The sequence below is a fragment of the Phocoena sinus genome, chromosome 2, assembly GCF_008692025.1.
Source record: "Phocoena sinus isolate mPhoSin1 chromosome 2, mPhoSin1.pri, whole genome shotgun sequence".
Taxonomy (NCBI): Eukaryota; Metazoa; Chordata; class Mammalia; order Artiodactyla; family Phocoenidae; genus Phocoena; species Phocoena sinus.
Genome location: NC_045764.1, coordinates 30948070 through 30967529, shown reverse-complemented (window position 1 = coordinate 30967529; position 19460 = coordinate 30948070). Strand labels below are relative to the sequence as shown.

The 19460-nt window shown below is 37.5% G+C and overlaps 1 protein-coding gene across 6 annotated transcripts in view; it reads right to left on the bottom strand.

The window, feature by feature from the left end:
* The window catches only part of TJP1 (tight junction protein 1), a 116418-nt gene that overhangs the window by 81642 nt on the left and 15316 nt on the right, over positions 1 to 19460 (bottom strand). For 5 of the 6 annotated variants that reach the window (XM_032622219.1, XM_032622221.1, XM_032622222.1 and 2 more), the window contains exon 2: positions 9010 to 9066. In XM_032622219.1, coding sequence (XP_032478110.1) covers positions 9010 to 9066 — 57 coding nt within the window. Of the gene's footprint in view, positions 1 to 9009; positions 9067 to 9174; positions 9219 to 19460 lie in introns of those variants that run through there. The other variant, XM_032622220.1, reaches the window with a different exon arrangement.

The window sequence follows — 19460 nt, the reverse complement described above, 5'->3', positions numbered from 1 at the left end:
CTACTCTTTCCGTCACTGCATTGTCTTGGCACCCTTGTTCCAAGTTTACTTCCTATTGAATCCCCTCCCTATTTGAAACACTTAGCTGCTTGCCCTTAGATGATCTCTTAACTAGATTCCTTGCTTTCAACGTACTTTCACCATTTGATTTTTTTTTTTTAGTTTTAGGTGTACAACATATTGTTTAGTATAGTTGATTTATAATACAATATTAGTTTCAGGTATACAACATAGTGATACAAGTTTTTATAGATTATACTTTTATAGTTACTATAAAATACTGGCTATATTCCCGTCCTATATAATATATCCCTGTAGCTTATTTATTTTATAAATAGTAGTTTGTATCTCTTAACCCCCTACCCCTATCCTGAACCTCCCCCCTTCCCTCTCCCCACTGGTAACTACTAGTTTGTTCTCTATATCTGTGAGTCTGTTTCTTTTTTGTTATATTCACTAGTTTATTTTTTTAGATTCTGCATATCCATGATAACATACATTGTCTTTTTCTGTCTAATAAGCATAATACCCTCTAGGTCCACCCATGTTGCTGCAAATGACCTTATTTTATTCTTCTATATGGCTGAGTAATATTCCATTATATATATATGTACCACATCTTCTTTATCCATTCATCTGTTGATCAACACTTAGGTTGCTTTCGTATCTTGGTTATTGTAAATAATGCTGCTATGAACACTGGGGTGCATGTATCTTTACAAATTAGTGTTTTTGTTTTCTTCGAATATATACCCAGAAGTGGAACTGCTTGATCATATGGCAGTTCTATTTTTAGTTTTTTGAGGAACCTCCATACTCTTTTCCATAGTGCCTGCCCTAATTTACATTCTCACCAGTGTACTAGGGTTCCCATATTTCTCCACATCCTCACCACTTGTTATTTGTAGACTTTTTGATGATAGTCATTCTGAGGGGTCCAAGGAGTCCTGGGGCTGGTGTCACACGGTGGGTGGGGATGGGGCCCAGGGGATCCCGGGGCTGATGCCCACCCACCAGTGAGTGAAGCCAGGTTCTAGGGCTAGTATTGGCCAACTGGTGGGCAAAGGCAGGTCCTGGGGTCTCTGGATGCAGAGCCCAGGAGTCCCAGAGCTGGTGTGGAACCACTGATGAATGGGGCTGAGGCCCAGGGGGTGCTGGGACTGGTGTATGCCCACTGGTGTGTGAAGCTGGCCCCAGGGCTAGTGCCAACTCACAAGTGGGTGAAACCAGGTCCTAGGGTGTCTGGCTGCAAGGCCCTGTGGGTCCTGGTGCTGATGAGCTAGAGGGAGGGTTCCACAATGACTCTTGCCAGCACCAGTGTCCATGTGGTAGAATGAGCTCCCCTAATGTCTGCTGCCAATGTCTATGTTCCTCGGGTGCACTCCAGTTGTCTCCTGCCTCTCCAGGAGGCTCTCCAAGATCAGATGATGGGTCTGATACAGGTTCCTTTCAAATTACTGCTTCTGCCTTGGGTCCCAGAGGATGTGAAATTTTATGTGCACCCTTTAAGAGTGGAGTGTCTATTTCTCATAGTCCTCTGGGTCTTCAGAAAGTGAGCCCTGCTGGCCTTCAAAGCCAAACATTCTGGGGACACGTCTTCCTGGTGCAGGACCCCTGGGCTGGGGAACCTGATGTGGGGCTCAGACCCCTCACTCCTTGGGGAGAACCTCTGCAATTGTAATTATCCTCCCATTTGTGGGTCACCTACCTGGGGGTATGGGTCTTGACCATGACTCCACCCATCCTACCCATCTCACTGTGGTTCCTTCTTACTATCTTTAGCTGTAGACCTTTATGCCTCCAGTCTTGCTCATCAATAATTCCTCCGTAAACAGTTGTTAATTTTGGTGTACCCGTGAAAAGAGGTGAGCTCAGGGTCTTCCTACTCTGCCATCTTGGCCAAGCCTCTCTCTAACTTCTCTCAACCCTTTAATTCTTTAATACAGAAATATTCACTTAATCTTTCATGTAATTTTTTTTCAGAAAATAGAAAAATAGAGATGACCAACTCATTCCTGAGTATTTATTCATTTCTCAAAGAATTATAAAAATATGTGCATTTTCTAAGGGAGAACATCTGAAACTAAAGAAAGTTGTGGGTATATCATGGGTGGGAGGGGTGGAACACAAGACCCTCTGGATGCAACTACCATCTCAAGCTGCAGACCTGCACTTGCCAATACTATAGCCACTATACACACAACTACTGAGCACTTAAAATGTGGCTAGTCTTACCTGAAAGGTGCTGAAATTACAAGATGTACATCAGTTTTTTAAGACTCAGTATGGGGAGAAAAAGCAAAGTACGGTATACCAATTTTTAAATATTACATGTTGAAAATGACAACATTTTGGATATACTGAGTTAAATGAGATCTATCATAAAATTCACCCATATTTTACATTTTTTCAATGTGAAGACTAGGAAAATTTTAATTACATTGTGGTTTGCATTATATTGCTACTAGACAATGCTGCTATTTGATCTCCTAAGACTTTGTTGAATAGATTGGCCTCCTGTGAAAATAAGTTTTACTGGGCATAACTAAGTACACTAAGCCCTTATCTGGCAAGACACAATATCTGTAACTCCAGGTTATTGCCAAAAGCCTATAGTCTCAAATTATCTCGGTCACTTACTACTATTCCAAAAGCTCATTTGGCTCACCTCAAGGAGAATAACTTTCTCTCATTCCTTTGTCAGCGTTTCTTAAAAATGTGATGCCAGAGGACATGGCCCTCCATTTCAAACATGCATTTTTAAACATACATATTACGGGGTCCCATCCCAGACCAAATGAATCAGAATCTCTGGTAGTTGGGCATGATCCAGTTGATTCCTCTTTACAATAAACCTTGAGAGCTACTACTCTAGATCAGCGGTCAGCAAACTATGGCCTGCAGGCTAAATCCAGCTAGCTGCCCATTGTTGTAAATAAAGTTTTACTGGAACATAGCCACACCCATTTGTTAACCTACTCTCTACAGTTGCTTCTGCAATACAGCTACAGAGTTGAGAAGTTGTGACAGAGATTTATGGCCTGCAAGGCCTGAAGTATGTATTTATCGTCTGGTTCTTTACAGCACAAGTTTGCTGACAGTGCTCTAGACAGTCTAAGTTTTATTCTGTAACAACTCAGAATACCAAAGGAAAGATACCTGAAAGCACAGTTCTGCAGCCTCGGAAAATGAAGTCAACTGAATGATGCTTTGGCTTAAGTTTCTGGGCTTACAATGACAGGTCCATTTTTAAAAACCTTCAAAAACGATTCCCGGAGGGACGGTTGTTGAGGACTTCCATTCTGTCATAGTCCCTCTCTGATGAGGCCCAGAGGCAACACAGCTCTGTGTTTCCAGCACAATAGTTAACATGTTTGAAAACCAAAGAATTATGAACTATATACTCATCTTATCTCCATGTATCTTTTGATGACATTTTTCTGGGCTAGTACCCCCCTCCCTCAGGGCAAAAGAAAACTGAAGCACAAGAAGAGCCCAGCTACAGAATGGAGTTTACACTGACCTTCTTTCTAGACAGGAGTTCCAGACTTGCCTGAGTATTACAACTACCATGATGAGTTGGTGTGACACTTTTAACACATTCAAAAAATCAGATTCTGTTTTCTCAACATTCAGAGTCTTTTCCTGCTTTGCCTAAGTTCTGTAGTAAATAACCTAACATTTCCCCACAACTGACAAAACCAGGCAAAACTGTAGAAAGGAGAAACGTACTTTAGCTAATTTAAGTGTCTTATTTTATTTTCCTTATTTAAAAACTAAGAAGGTATTAGGAAAAAACAAATGTAATGTGATACGGTCAAATTACACCTATGGTCCCAAATGATCTAGCTTCTACCTTAAGAAATCATAAAAAGAAGAGCAACTTAAACCCAATGTAAGCAGAAGAAACATTAAAATAAGAGCAGAAATCAGTGAAATACAAAGCAGAAAATAAAAAATATCAATGAAAAGAAAAGCTGGTATTTTGAAAAGGTCAATAAAATTGTTAAACCTCGGACTTCCCTGGTGGCGCAGTGGTTGAGAGTCCGCCTGCCGATGCAGAGGACACGGGTTCATGCCCCAGTCCGGGAAGATCCCACATGCCACGGAGCGACTAGGCCTGCGAGCCATGGCCGCTGAGCCTGCGCGTCCGGAGCCTGTGCTCCGCCACGGGAGAGGCCACAACACTGAGAGGCCCGCGTACCACAAAAAAAAAAAAAAATTGTTAAACTTCTAGCCAGGTTGACCAAGAAATAAGAGAAGACACAAATTACCAATATTATAAATGAAAATGGGCCACCATTACAGATCCTAAAATATTAAGATAAGAGAATGCCATGAATAATTTTATGTCTATAAATTTGACAATTTAGATAAAAGGAACTAATACTTTGAAAGATACAAACTACCAAAGTTACCAAATAAATCTCCAAAAGCTAACAAAGAAAAAATACATAACCTGAATAGTCCTATATAAAATTAAATTAATTTATAGTTAAAAGCTTTCTCACAAAGAAAACTCCAGAACCAGATGGCTACACTGGTGAATTCTATCAAACATTTAAGGGAGAAATACCTTCAGTTGTACACAAACTCTACCACAGAACACAATAGGGAAGAATACTTCCCAGCTGCTTGTTTTGAGACTGGTAGCTTTCCTTACTCCAAAACCAATAAAAACACAAGGAAAAAGTACTAACCAATATTCCTCATGAACACAGAAACAAATATCTTCATAAAACATTAGCAAATCAATCCGGCAATATATAAAATGAATAATACATCACAACTAGGTAGAATTTATCTTGGGAATGAAAGGCTCTTCAACATCCAAAAAGCAAGAAACTGACCATACCAACAGACCAAAAAGAAAACTCGTATGATAACCTCAATCAATACTTACCAAAAAAGCACTGGCAAAATCCAGCATCTATTCATGATTTAAAAAAAAAAAAAAAAAAGCCTCTTAGCAAAGTTAAGTATAAAAGGGAACTTCTTCAACCTAGTAAATAGCAAAACAGAAATACAAGGGAACTTCCTTAACCTCATAAAGGGCATCTACAAAAAACTTACTGCTAACATCATACATAATAGTGAAAGAATGCTTTCATTTAAAATTTGGAATAAGGCAAGGATGCCTGCTTACTGTCCCTATTCAACAACATCCTGGAAGTCCTAGCAAGTACAATAAGGCAAAAAAAAGAAATGAACAGCATATAGATCAAAAACGAAGAAATAAAACTGCCTCTCTTCACAGATGAGATGACTGCATAGAAAAATGCCAAAGAATCTACCAAAGGAGTTCCTAGAAAACTTAAAGTTCACTATTTAAAAAAAAACAAAAATCAATTGTATTTCTACATATTAATAGACAATCAAAAACTGAAATTTAAAAAAATACCGTTTACAATTGCATGAGGAAACATAAAAAATATACTTGAGTAGAAATCTAACAAAACATGTGTAGAATCTGTATGCCGGAAACTACAAAACCGTAATGAAGAGATACATCACATTCAGTTTGGAATACTCAATACCGTTAAAATGTCAATTCTCCCCAAATTAATCTGTAGATTCAATGCAATCCCAATGAAAAATCCTGGCAGATTTTTTTAATTTGACAAACTTATTCTAAAGTTTATATACAGAGACAAAGAAACTAGTCAAAATAATTTAAAATAATAATAGTAAGTTTGGAAGATTCACACTACCTTATTTCCAACTTAATATAAAGCTACAATAATCAAGGCAGAAGTAACTGGCAAAGGATAGACACGCCGATCAATAGAAGTGACTAGGGAAAGACCGACACATATATGGTCACTGATTTTTGACAAAGGGAGAAAGCAATTAAATGAAGAAAGGATAACCTTTTCATAAATGGTTGTTCAAAAAATTGGACATCCGTATTAAAAAAAAATCCCCTAAAAAGAAATCTTAATACATACAAAATTTAATTAAAACAAAACAAAAACAAAACAAAACCTTCCAGAAGAAAACAACAGGAAAGATATTTGGGACCTTAAGTTTGGCAGACTTCTCAGATACAAAACCAAAAGCAAAATCAATAAAAGCAAAAACGAACAAATTGGACTTTATCAAAATTTGAAACTTATACTCTGCAAAAGACACTGTTAAGAGAAGGAAAAAGGCAAGCCACAGACTGGGAAAAATATTTGCAAAACAATACCTATTAAATAACTTGTATCCAGAAGATATTCAAAACTCAGTAACAACTTCTGTGCACCAAGGGACACATTAACAGAGTACAAAGATAATCCATGGAATGGGAAAAAAAACATTTATGAGTCATATTATCTGATAAGGGGTTAATGACCAGAATATATAAAAACTCCTACAATTCAACAGATAAAACCCAATTTAAAAATGGACAAAGGAACTGGACAGATGGCAAATTTTGTTATGTGTATTTTACCACAGTTTAAAAAAACAGTAAGTATAAAAATTAATAAACAGAAACCTCAATTAAAATAGAGTTGGGGGCTTCCCTGGTGGCGCAGTGGTTGAGAGTCCGCCTGCTGATAAGGGGGACGCAGGTTCGTGTCCCAGTCCGGGAGGATCCCACATGCCGTAGAGCTGCTGGGCCCGTGAGCCACGGCCAGTGAGCCTGCGCGTCCGGAGCCTGTGCTCCGCAACCGCAAAAAAAAGAAAAGTGAGGCCCGCGAACTGCAAAAAAAAAAAGAAAAGTGAAGAAAAAAAAAAATAGAGTTGGGAGGCCAGAAGGGGGAGCACTCATGCACTGTGCTGTTAGCAGAGCCCTGCAAGAAGAAAGACTTCCTCTTCTTGCCTGCCAAGAACTCAGCCAATGACAGACTGTCACAATTCAGCCAATGAAAAACCACTACACTCTGGACTCTCAAATCCTCCAATGGACTCTGTTTACTACAGCCCTCCCAACTTCCTTTTCCCCTCTATAAAAGAGTTCTATTTTTGCTGGAGTCTTGCACTGTGTCTTGCAGTAGCTGCAGACTCTGAATTGCAATTCTTTGTTGATCCCAAGTAAACCCATTTTTAAGGTCAATATAAGAAAACAAAAAACCTAATTAAAAATGGGTAAAAGATTTGAACACATTTTACCAAAGAAAATAATGGATGACAAATAAGCACATAAACAGATATTCAAAATCATTAGTCTTTAGAGAACTACAAACTAAGAACAATTCCATTCCTAGGAATTTACCCAAGAGAAATGAAAAGCTATGTTCATTCAAAAACCTGTACACTAGAGATTTATTCACAATCACCAAAAACTGGAAACCACCCCAGGGTACCAAGACTGGAGAATGAATAAGCAAATTATTCTACATTCATACAACGGAATACTATTCAGCAATAAGAACTACTGATATAAGTACATCACGGAGAAATCTCAAGTGCATTAGGCTAAGTGTAAGAAACCAGTCTCAAAAGGCTATGTATTGTATGAGTTCACCTACATGAGAGAAAAAGCAGGCATATAGGAACAGAAAACACATCAGTGGTTACTCAGTGCTCAGGGTAAGCGGACGGGGTTGACTACAAATGGCAGAAGGGAAAATTTCAGGGCGATGGAATTGTTCTATATTGTCTGTAGTGGTGGTTATATGACTTACATAACTAAATGCATTTGTCAAACTCAGAACTGTACACTAAGGATGAATCTTACTGTGTGTAAATTATACCAATAAAAATAATAAAGGTATTAAGAAAATAAATGTAATGTGGTAAAACACCAAATTATTCTAGAAAAACCAGCCAATTAAACATTTATAAGGTATGATGGTATATGTTTAATCTGATTTAAATATGCTATCAGCACATTTCAAATAAATTCAAGCCATACCTTAGCTTTATAAATTAAAAGTTATGGTTAGTATTATTAATGATTTCTTTCACCATTTAGGGAGACACAAAACAGTCTTATCTGAAATCACTGTTTTTTAATAATTAATTTACCCACTGTCTATCATGTGTAGATTCAAAGATTCACGAGACAGTCAGGTGCAGGGTGGTTCAGGAACATGATTTTCCCCCTTTCCATTTTCCTAGTAATGGATATGGCTGGTAGAAATAGTAAGTGTAAAATATTTAAATATTCTCTAATCTCTTTCTGTACATTCTCTAAGGAGAAGCGTAATCAGTAGATTCAGCTCTCTTCAAAGGGAGGATAGGAGAGATTTATGGGAGGCACTACTTTATGTCAAGCATGAGGTGGCATAAGCCCCATTTTTAACACTGAAAACCAATGCTTTAAAGGCGGTTTGGTCACTTGCTCATTTCTAAAAGGAAGCAGGCAGCAGTAGGATTCAAATTCAGGGCAGTCTCATTTCAGACAAAGCTCTTTTTTTTTTTTTAAAGCTATTATTTATTTAATTCTTATTCCAGAATTTTTCATCTATTTCTAGTGCCATGTGGCATGCAGGATCTTAGTTTCCCAACCAGGTATCAAACCCACTCCCCCCTGCATTGGAAGCGCGGAGTCTTAACCACTGGATCGCCAGGGAAGTCCAAAAAAGCTCTTAGTCTTACCCAGCTCACTGCGATTTGCTCTCTGCCCATCTGCAATTGCTTAAGCAAGAGCTTGGCTCTGCATGTTTCAAATCAAGGAGTATCTTTTAAGATTTTATTACTCGCATGACCCTGTTCAATTTTAAACCCCAAGCCTACAATACATACATATTACTCAGAAAAGCTGAAACAGTTTACAATTTACACGAAAATACAGTGCCTTTTATCTGATCAAATTTTTAAAAATAAACCACTTAATTTCTTAAGTCATGATTAAAAACAGCAATATACAAATAACAACCAAAAGGATATATGAAAAAGTAATCATGTTCACTTTTGACCTTAATAAAGAATTTATTGCAACTCTAATTTTAAACAAAGGAATATAGAAAAGTTCTTCCCCTTTCTTCTGGCTTCCTGACATCTGGCTTTCCTCTATTGTTTTCAAAAGCTGCCAGTATCCTGACCTACACACAGATTATTTACTCCAACAGAACTCACCCTGTGAAGTGTCACCGTGTGTTGTTCCCATATAGCTGTTTCCTCCATTGCTGTGTTCTGATAAAGAAAAAGAAAAACAATAATTATCTTTTAAGAAAATGTCTAATAAAGTGAATGAGAACAGCCAGCAAACAATTTAGCACAGTAAAAAACCAAAATTCATACTTTCAATATTAGATACTCTAAAAAGAGCTTAATAATTACAGAAGGTTTTTTGCTTGCTTTTGTTTTTGTTGTAAGAGACAGGAAATTACACACAGGAACTTCCTTTGTTTTTAACTTAATTTGGATAGATGCCACTCTATATTCATTTCATGCCAGCTGAAATCAGTGTTCAAGCTAATTCTGCAACTTTATACTTAACATCAGATAGAAATGAACAGAAGTTGGAATAGTATTTTAAAATATCTAACGAACAACACATAAAACATTTAAAAGTATTCCTTAACGTTGTGCAAAGGAAGGAAACGTCAAATACCTCTGAACTCAGTAATTATAAATACACATATCACAGGAAAACAGATAAGACCATTTGATAGGTTTGGTCAATGGCTGCTTCAGTATCAGTTAAAACATTACTGCTCCACCTAGTTTCAATTTTACTACAGAATTATCTTCAAGCTTTGTTTATAACCCTGAAGAAAAAAAAAAGGCTTTTCTAACATACATATCATGCACACATGCCCATGCCACACACAAAAGAAACAAAAAGGAAAAACAAATAAACAATTCCAAACTCCCTGCCCCAAAGAACTGCCTTAAAATAAAAGTGATGCAAGCTCCAATAGAGGTGCTCAAATGTCAGTGTAGTTCAGGTTCTTCTGCTGTCAAGAACTTTTTACTAAAGAGAGAAATAAATCACTATCTAGGAGATAGACACTAAAGAATTCAAAGTAAATTTCTTATAAACTGAGTTAATTGCTCTTGGAGGCTTAAAGTAATTCAATCTCTTTTAATGTTACCATTTTCTGTAATTGGGGTTCCTGAACACATATAGCTACAATCTGTTTAAAGGCTTTTTCAGAAGCATCACAAGGTAAGGTAGAAGTGAGAATGCTGAGCACGATGCTTCCAGGACATCACTTGTCAACCCAGCCTTATCAATGTCTACTCCACAAATAAGGTTTGTTTTCTACGGCACTGCTGTCACTACCATCATGAGAACATGTCCACCAAGGGGCCCTGGGCCCATTTCTCCTTTCCCACAGCAACTTTAATCGAACATTAATGCCACTTTAGAAAAGGAATCCCTATAAAGAAAGCCTGCTTCCCTAAATACAAAGCAACTAGATTAACTTTCCTGCCAGATGAATAAGAGAGGGAGAGAAAGGATCCCTCTGTTCACTCCCATAGATAAGAACTGTCAACCAGCGTTTTGTTTCAATCTTTCAGTCAAGTGCAGCAAAACCTCCTTTTAATGAGACCTCTGCTGGAAACAAAGCTGTTTTGTTTTTTTAAAAAATTGACCAGCATTTATGTATTTTAAAATATACCTCCATCAATGTGACACAGTGATGATATGAGTAATTCTGCTAAACATCAAGAGTCCTACTAAAATATACAGGATAAAAATATCTGCGATTGCCAGTTTGTCCAATCTTAGCTGACTTATTAAAAATGAGAACTGCTTGCATGGCTTTAAGCTTGTCTTGCCTTGATCTACTTCTTAAACGAGCAGCACTGCTTCACTACCCTTTTAATTCCTTTCCTATCAGTGCAAACTGAAAGTGATCTGATAACCAGAGAGGACCTCCATAACATATTCTTTGGAATGAAAATTTATCATCCTCCATATGGTTTTAATGGCCAATTTACCATTTAGTAAAAGAATATGAATCAAAATGAGGAAATTCATTTAATGTGAAGGGAGGAAAAGCAGATTATGAAATGGCTTGTATATTGTTATCCTTTGTTTAAACGTGAATATGAAAAGAAAGGCTAAAAGGATATACAAAATGTTAACACAAATCATCCTCAAAGTGAAGGGATTATGGGTAATATTTTTTCATTAGGTTTTTTTTTTTTGCTTTCCTTTCTCCATTCCCAGTCAGAATAAACTGCCAAAATATTTTAAGCCACATTCATCAAATCCCACTTGAAACTTCAAGTATCTATTTTTAACTTTGCTTTTAGGAAAAATCAAGTAATATTTAAGATTCTTTTATGTTTTATTGTTAATTATAAAAAAGTATCCTGTTAGTAAGGGATTTATAGAATAAGGTCTTAATGTACAAGCTTCTAGGAGTACAATAAGAGAAATTTAGATTATTTTGTCTATATAAGGAAAAATAAAAATACTAAAACAATTGTTCTCAGCATTCCAATCAAAATTAATGTTTCTTCATAAAAGTACACAACTCAACCAACTCAATGGCTTCCCCAAAATGGGTAATACAATAGCTCCCTTCTCTATTAAAGCCAAACGCAGCCTTATTAGCTTGATTTATCAGAAGGGAGACCAATGCGCAAGAAAGAAGCCGAGAGAATGAAACATCAAAAAGGGTGGTCAGTTAGGCTCTTAACCTGTGCTCTAAAGCAACTGAATCCGTAATATAAATAAGTTGTTATGCCTTGTTGATCCTAATCGCTTAAAACACACACACAGAGACAAAAGTGTTACTAGTTTAAACCGTGGACCATTCCATCTCTCTCCACTCTCAGGCCTTTGGTTTCCTTCAGTGGCAAAAGCAGCAAAATTCTATCCATGGCTGTTTATATAACTAGGCAGACTTTATGAGGAGTTCTGAAGGAACTGAGAATACAAATACAGTAAAATATAATAGTAGAATCTTACTTGACGGGATTCAAGCACCCACTGTAATTCTTTCAACTTTGCTATGTTTGAAAGTGAACATAAAATGTTGGGAGGTGGTGAGAGGAGATTCTTATTAAATCACTCAGAAACTGAAGGCTAAAATGGATATAAAAAACTTTTAGTACTACTAAATGTGATACTTTCGAAATTTTGATACTTTAGATTTTAATGCTAAAATTTCGATACTTTAGAAAAAGGAGAAAGGGGATTTCCTTTGATAGAATACCTAAAAAAACAAGTGGCCTCTGGGGTGGAGAAAGAGAAATTGGGGCAGGGAGGTAGGGAATCTTACATTTTCACTGTGAGCCCTTTTGTAATGTTCTATTATGTTCATCTACTACTTACTCAAATAATTTTTGAAACATCATCCTTATTGTAAAATTGCTTACTTGTCATTTTTCTTACTGGTTAAAAAAAAGCAGAATGCAAAACTGGCAGAAGGATTTTCTGGTAAATGAATAGTCTCATTCCCAAAACATTTAGGCTTGTGGGGAGACCGCAAGTAAAAAAGTGTCACTCCTCTAAGAATGATTACAGCACTATCATTCCCTATAACTATGAAAGATGTTGTTAAACAGAAAATGAACTAAGCCAGAAATATCAAGATCACAGCCCAAATCTGCCATTAACTAGGTAAGTAACCTTAGTGTTCCTCATTTAGAGAATGGTATGACATTATCTCAAGTAAAAAGTCCTGTCCAGCTCCAAAATTCTATTAGACTGTAATTTCAATTCCAAACAGGCTGCAAATTCAGTAATTAGTGAAGCACTGGAGGCATCCAGAGGAACTGTAATCCTGGCCACTGGACTCTGAGTTCTACATACACTTCTAAGTCAGTGTCAACTGACCAGAATCACAATTTCTGAAAAAGCAAAAAGCTGCATTTCAGAGAGTGCCAAGGGTTTGTTTGGTTTCTTTGTTGTAAGCTCCAGCTGGCAAAGACACTACTCAGATCACCAACTCTGAAGGGCTTCCTGCCAAAACTTAAGATCCTAATTCTAGGCAGTTTCACTGTCCTTTAGGGCTGATTACAGATCAAGTGGGGAAAAGACAGGAGAACACAAGAACGGACAAGAAGGGATGAACCTATAACTGGGAGAAGACCAAATCCAAGACGGAATAAAGCCAGTGTTCTCCAAATGAAGGAAAATCTTAACTCCTCAATATTCACTGGGTATATAGCCAGTTAAAATTTACCATCCTCATGGCTGTAATTTTAAAAACAATCCATTCATTTATTCAATCCAGACATTTATGCTAAGTGCTGCAGAGGTCAAAAATAGGTCCTTCTTCCTCCTTAAGGACTCAAGGAGAGGCTTATAACACTAGATAAATGTGTATACAAGGTGCCACGGGGGATGGAGAAGACGCTGCTTGCTGAGAAGATGGGAGACTGAGTCCCCGAGAAAGAAACATCTGAGTTCAAGCTTGAAGGATGACCAGGAAAGAAAGTGGGGAAAGATGTTTCCAGAGAAGAAACAGGGTATCAGCAAGGCTGTTGATGCTGCACATAAAGCTGGCTTTGATGTGGCTCAACAGTACCATTTGTGGAATAGGGAAAGGGTAAAATAAAAAGAGAAGCTGCGGAAGTACATCCCAACAGGCCTTGTAACAAATGTAACACTAAGGACTGTAAACTCAATGGGAAGACACTAAGGAACTTTAGGCTGTCATATTCTGTAGTCAGGACTCATTCTGATGGCTGTGATGTGGAAGAGGGAGTTGAGACAGGGAGACCAGTTAGAAAGTGGAAATAAAGAGGAGGGAGGAGCTAAAGATGGCTGTTACAGGTTCTGACTCAAGGAGAAGCTGCGTGAAAAAGCCAGCAGAAAAAGAGATTACAAATTCAGTTTTAGTCACCTTTAATTTAACGTGCCTGTGGAAATACTGAAGCAGAGATATAGGCAGTAGGCAGGTGGATATAGGAGATCTGGCACAGATAAGGATCTAGGAGTAATCAACAAAGTAGTATTGAATCCAAGAGAAAAGATCCAATTACCAAAGGACTAAGATGACCCTGTGCACCACAAATATTCTGAGGGGAAAAAGGAAGAACCTAAGGAACCTGAAAAGGCACAGCCAGTGAGGAACTAATACAAAAATGTCATTTATTGTCCAGAGAATACACCAAAACAAAATATAAAAATGGAAGATACCATAAAAGAATAAAATTTTCATGTTTTTTAAATTGTTGGACCCTTACATATCAAATATATACTTTAAATAGTTTATTCAGTACTATCTCTTAAATAAAGCACACTGAGCACTCCTTCCTGATGACTTGTGGTCCCCCACTAGGAATATCAAGTAGCAAACACAGAGGTAACACTGGTGGCTCTGAGTTTTTCTTCTGTATGCAAAGCTGTTATGCTGAATTGTTTCTGAATTCTCCTGCCCTCCAAAGTGTTTTGTTTTTTGTTTTTTTTGCTTTCCATCCAAAATAGAAAGCAAGATTACCTACTGAGATAAGGTTGAGCCAGGAACTTAAGAAGTACAACCTAAGTTTTAGTGAATAAAACAAATGACTCCTGCCCCTCTTTGACCTTTCAGTTAAGCATTTAATTTCAAATGTGATCACTGCTATGCAAATAAAGTACAAAGAAAGAGATTAGTGTATGTGCTAAAAGGTGGGGAAAATATACATTGGATTGATCTGAAGGGCTGTCAAGTAAACCCTCAAAACGGAGATGTCCTGTCCAAGAGAGAATAAAAAAGATAAATCTGAAGTCAAATGAAGAGTGGTCTTGGAGACACTCAGGGAATTCAACAAATCTCACAAACAGGATAAGAACTCACTAAGCATAAGAACTAAAAATAATGATCAAAGTAACACTGCAGCAATTGCGGGATGACAGCCTCAACAGAAAGTAAGTAAATCGAGCATCTGACATCCCACTATTCTCAACACCAGTTAAATTTTCAAATACTTTATTGTGTGTTCACTCCTTGGCTGACAATTCAGGAGACAGATGATGAGATGGATAGGATTAGAAAATATTAAGAGCTGGAAGAAAGACACAGGTGGGCCTAGAATTTTTTTGGTTGATCAAAGCTAGAGATTTGCTTAAGTAACTTCACAGATAAATTGCTACATTTGCCAATGTCCTAAGGTCAAAGTGAAAGTGTTACCAAGTCCAAGTTCCCTCTGCTCGCCACATGACAGGCCAATGAATCGGAGACGAGGTGTTGAGGCAAAGGAATATTCGGAAAGCCAGCAGACCGAGAAGATGGCAGACTAGTGTCTCTGAAAAACCATCTTATCGGGGTCTGGATGCCAGTTTCTTTTATAGAATCAGAGAAGGAGAAGCAGTGAGGAAGTAAAGTAAAAGGGCCATCAGTCTTGCAAAACATCTCCTGGAATGATCAGCCCCATTGAGAGGATGTGTTAGTTTCTTTTTTCTTGCAGCCAACTGACAGGTGGGCAGAGTTCCCTGAGGCAGGCCATTATGTGTGATTATAATAACAAAGGCAACAAAATGCAAAGGTTAAAGTCCAAGAAACAGATCCAACGTGGAGTCCGATTTAGCTCTTCCCTGTTACAAAAGAATATCAGCTTAAATAAGTTACCATTAAACCTTGAGAAATTCTCATCAGGGACAGTTACAGATACCCTCGAAAACTTAGTGCTTTCCAGTTATCAAAAATAAAACTTTTTAGGTTGACATTTTCTAATGGCTGAAAGTGGATAAAAGACCTTTCAATTTTTTTTCAGGTAGAAAGGGGAAAGGAAATGGGGTAGCACAGATGCGGAAGTGATATTTCTGAGTGTATCTTTTTGTGTAGCAGTATTGTTCCATGATACATTATCCTCCATATACACAAAAGTCTTTCTCCAGGGGTGAGGGGAGAAATGGGTAAAAAATTTAAACTGTTTTACGTGTATACTAGAAGTGAAGAAATAATAGATGATGAGAGCTGGGTTTCTATTGCTGGAGAAAAAAACTATAAATAAGAAAAGGAGGGAGGCTAAACTGAACTCTATGATGTGAGATCGGAATCTGAGGTATCAGTATAAACCCATGGTTTTCAATATACATGCAGATAGATACAGAAATAAGAGTCTTGTAGATATGCATATGCCTACAGGATTCCTAGCTCTGTCTGCTGAGAGCCTAGAAGCAAGAAAGACTGCAATGAGCACAGCTAGCATGGAGGTCTTAATTTCTAAATACTAGTCTTTAATAAAACAAACGAGAATTTCTCAGAGACGGGGTTGGTTGCAGGGCTGGGTCAGGGAAAATGCAGCATGAACCTGGAATATCATGTGGCACTAGAAATGAAGGTACTGCTCAAAAAATTATGAGGGTTTGTCAAGAGAACACCAGCTTGAAAGAGCTTCTAAAGGCCAAAGCTGGAATAATGTGAGCAACAAAATAATAACATTAGACTTTAACCCACAGAATAATAACGCTTGAGTCCATACTGATGTAATCAAACAAATAAATGGGAAAGGGACAGCTCTTCATTAGAGTGGAATTTCAATTAAATGTGAAAGGAAAAGGGAAAACAGAATTACCATCAGCCAAACTCCAGAGACTGTTGCAGATAAAGATCCACCCACAGATGATAAAACTAGTGGGTGAATGTTTGAGGACTAACAGTTAAATTAAGCACAGCCCCAAATTATCTCCTCCAAAATATTTATAAATTACAGAAACACAGTAACTTTACAGTGGAGAAATACCATCTTAACCAAGGTAAACATTACCAATAATAAGACAGATCAATATCATGAACCCCTTGAGATGATGAACAACATGGTTTTTATAGTATTCTTGCCAAAAATGCACGACCTCATTCCAATGATGAAAAAACATCAGACAAACCAAGATGAAGGGCATTCTAAAAAATAACCAATCCTCTTCAAAAATCATAAAAGACAATGGGAAAACTGAGGATCTGTTACAGAGTCAGACACCAAAAAGAAGTAACAACTAAATGCCAAGTGGAATCCTGGAAGAGAAAAAGGAAGAACTAGCAAAATTCAAATGTGGTGGGTAATTTAGTTATTATTGGATCATTGTTCATTTCTTATCCTTGATAACTGTTCTACAGTTATAGTTATATAAAACGTAAGGGAAGTGGAATGAAAGATATAAGAGAACTCTAATATTTTTGCAACTTTTCTCTAACATTACCTCAAAATTTAAAAGTTTTTCCATAAACAAAACAAAAAGACAACTTACAGACTAAGAGAAAGTATTTGCAAATGATGTAACCGATAAGGGCTTAATTTCTAAAATACACAGACAGCTCATAAACCTCAGTATCAAAAAAACAACCCAATCAAAAAAATGGGCAGAAGACCTAAATAGATCTCTCTCCAAGGAGGACATACAGATAGCCAAGAGGCACACGAAAGGATGCTCAACATCACTAATTATTAGAGAAATGCAAATCGAAACTACAATGAGGTATCACCTCAAGAACCTGTCAAATGGCTATCATCAGAAAGTCTACAAATAATAAATGCTGGAGAGGGAGTGGAGAAAAGGAACTCCTGTATGTTGTTGGTGGGAATGAAAATTGGTGCAGCCACTATGGAAAACAGTATGGAGGTTCTTTAAAAAACTAAAAATAGAGCTACCATATGATCCTGCAATCCCATTCCTGGGTATATATCCAGGGATTAACAGATATATACCACTATATATAAAATAGATAAACAACAAGGATTTATTGTATAGTACAGGGAACTATATTCAATAGCTTATAATAACCTATAATGGAAAAGAATCTGAAGCTGTACACTTGGAACACGATCTTGTAAATCACTACAGTTAAAATAAAAATAAATAAATATTCACAGAGCAAAACAAAAAAGGAATGGTAATGACAAGATTAATAAAGAGCTGAAAATTGCTAGGTACAAAAGAATGCCATCTTGACCACATTTGCCTTGGGCAGTAGAACATCTAAGTCATATTCTGAACTATCATATATGAGCAAATTCATCAAATTCTTATCAAAATCAAGAACATTCTTTCTTTAGCTGCTAAAATGAAGAATATAATTAACCTATTAAAGGAACCTGAATGGGTAGTTAACACGTCTGGTTTTGGAGTTTCTTTGGTTATTCCTCCTCCTCACTAAATCACACTATCTGATTTTCAAAAAAAAAGAAAAAAAACTAAAAAGTTTTAGGAAGTCTTTTCAATTTCTAAATAATAAAATATATGAAAAACCATGATACTTCTCTAACAAAGCACTCAATGGAAAACAGCAAATCTGTACACTCGACAGGCCACATTTCTTTAAAACCAGCCTCCTTACTTCACCTCAACCCTAAAACTATTTTAAACAAATCACAAAATGTCTAAGGTAAAGTAACAAGCTGTGTTTCAACTGCTAAGCCCCACTTGGGCACACTCCACCAGGCAGCTCCCTGGTTCCCAGACCAGGCACCTTGAGGCTGAAAACCTCACTATTACGGTGGCAGTTGCGATAGATCAAGGTTCGGTAAGAAGTAAATATACCAGTCTGAATGCAAGCTGTTTGGTTATTAAAACTTAGGATTTCTTCCATACAAACAAAGAAGCAGTATCACTTATTTTCATGTAAATCTGGGCTTTTAAAGTTAACCTGCTAATATCTATCTAACGAATCTAGTATTCACAGCCAGAAAATCAATAAAGACAAAGCACCTAACAGAAAAGATGGGCTGAGGGCTTGAGAAAGCGCTTCAAACAAGAGGACAGTAAACACGTGGGAAAGTGCACAACTTCCTTAATCAACAGGGCAATACAAATTAAAAACACAATTAAAGGCTACTACACAACCATACAATAACCTAAAAGAAAATAATAATGAACACTCTAATCAAAACGCACCACTAGTGGACTTCCCTGGTGGCGCAGTGGTTAAGAATCCACCTGCCAATGTAGGGGACAAGGGTTTGAGCTCTGGTTCGGAAAGATGCCACGGAGCAACTAAGCCTGTGCGCCACAACTACTGAGCCCAAGTGCCACAACTACTGAAGCCTGCACGCCCATAGCCCGTGCTCCTCAACAAAGAGAAGCCACCTCAATGAGAAGCCCATGCACCGAAACAAAGAGTAGCCCCCGCTCGCTGCAACTAGAGAAAGCCCACACGTAGCAACGAAGATCCGACGGGGCCATAAATAAATAAATAAATAAATTTATAAAAAGGAAAAAAAACTCACCACTAGTAAGAGTGTAAATTGGTATCGCTGCTTTGGAAAGCTGGGTAAAATAAGCATACTGTATGATCAATCAACAGAAATGTAACATATATTTACAAGAATGGTCACAAAACCACTATTCTTTTTTTTTTTTTGCGGTACGCGGGCCTCTCACCACTGTGGCCTCTCCCGTTGCGGAGCACGGGTTCCGGACGTGCAGGCTCAGCAGCCATGGCTCACGGCCCCAGCCGCTCCGCGGCATGTGGGATCTTCCCGGACTGGGGCATGAACCCGTGTCCCCTGCATCGGCAGACGGACTCTCAACCACTGTGCCACCAGGGAAGCCCAAAAGCACTATTCTTAATAGCCAAAAACCAAAAACAATCTAGATGTCCACCAATCATAAAAGTGAAAACAATGCAACATTCACTCAATGGAAAATTACAGAGCCATGAAATGAATAAACTCTAACTACACAAATCAATATGGATGAA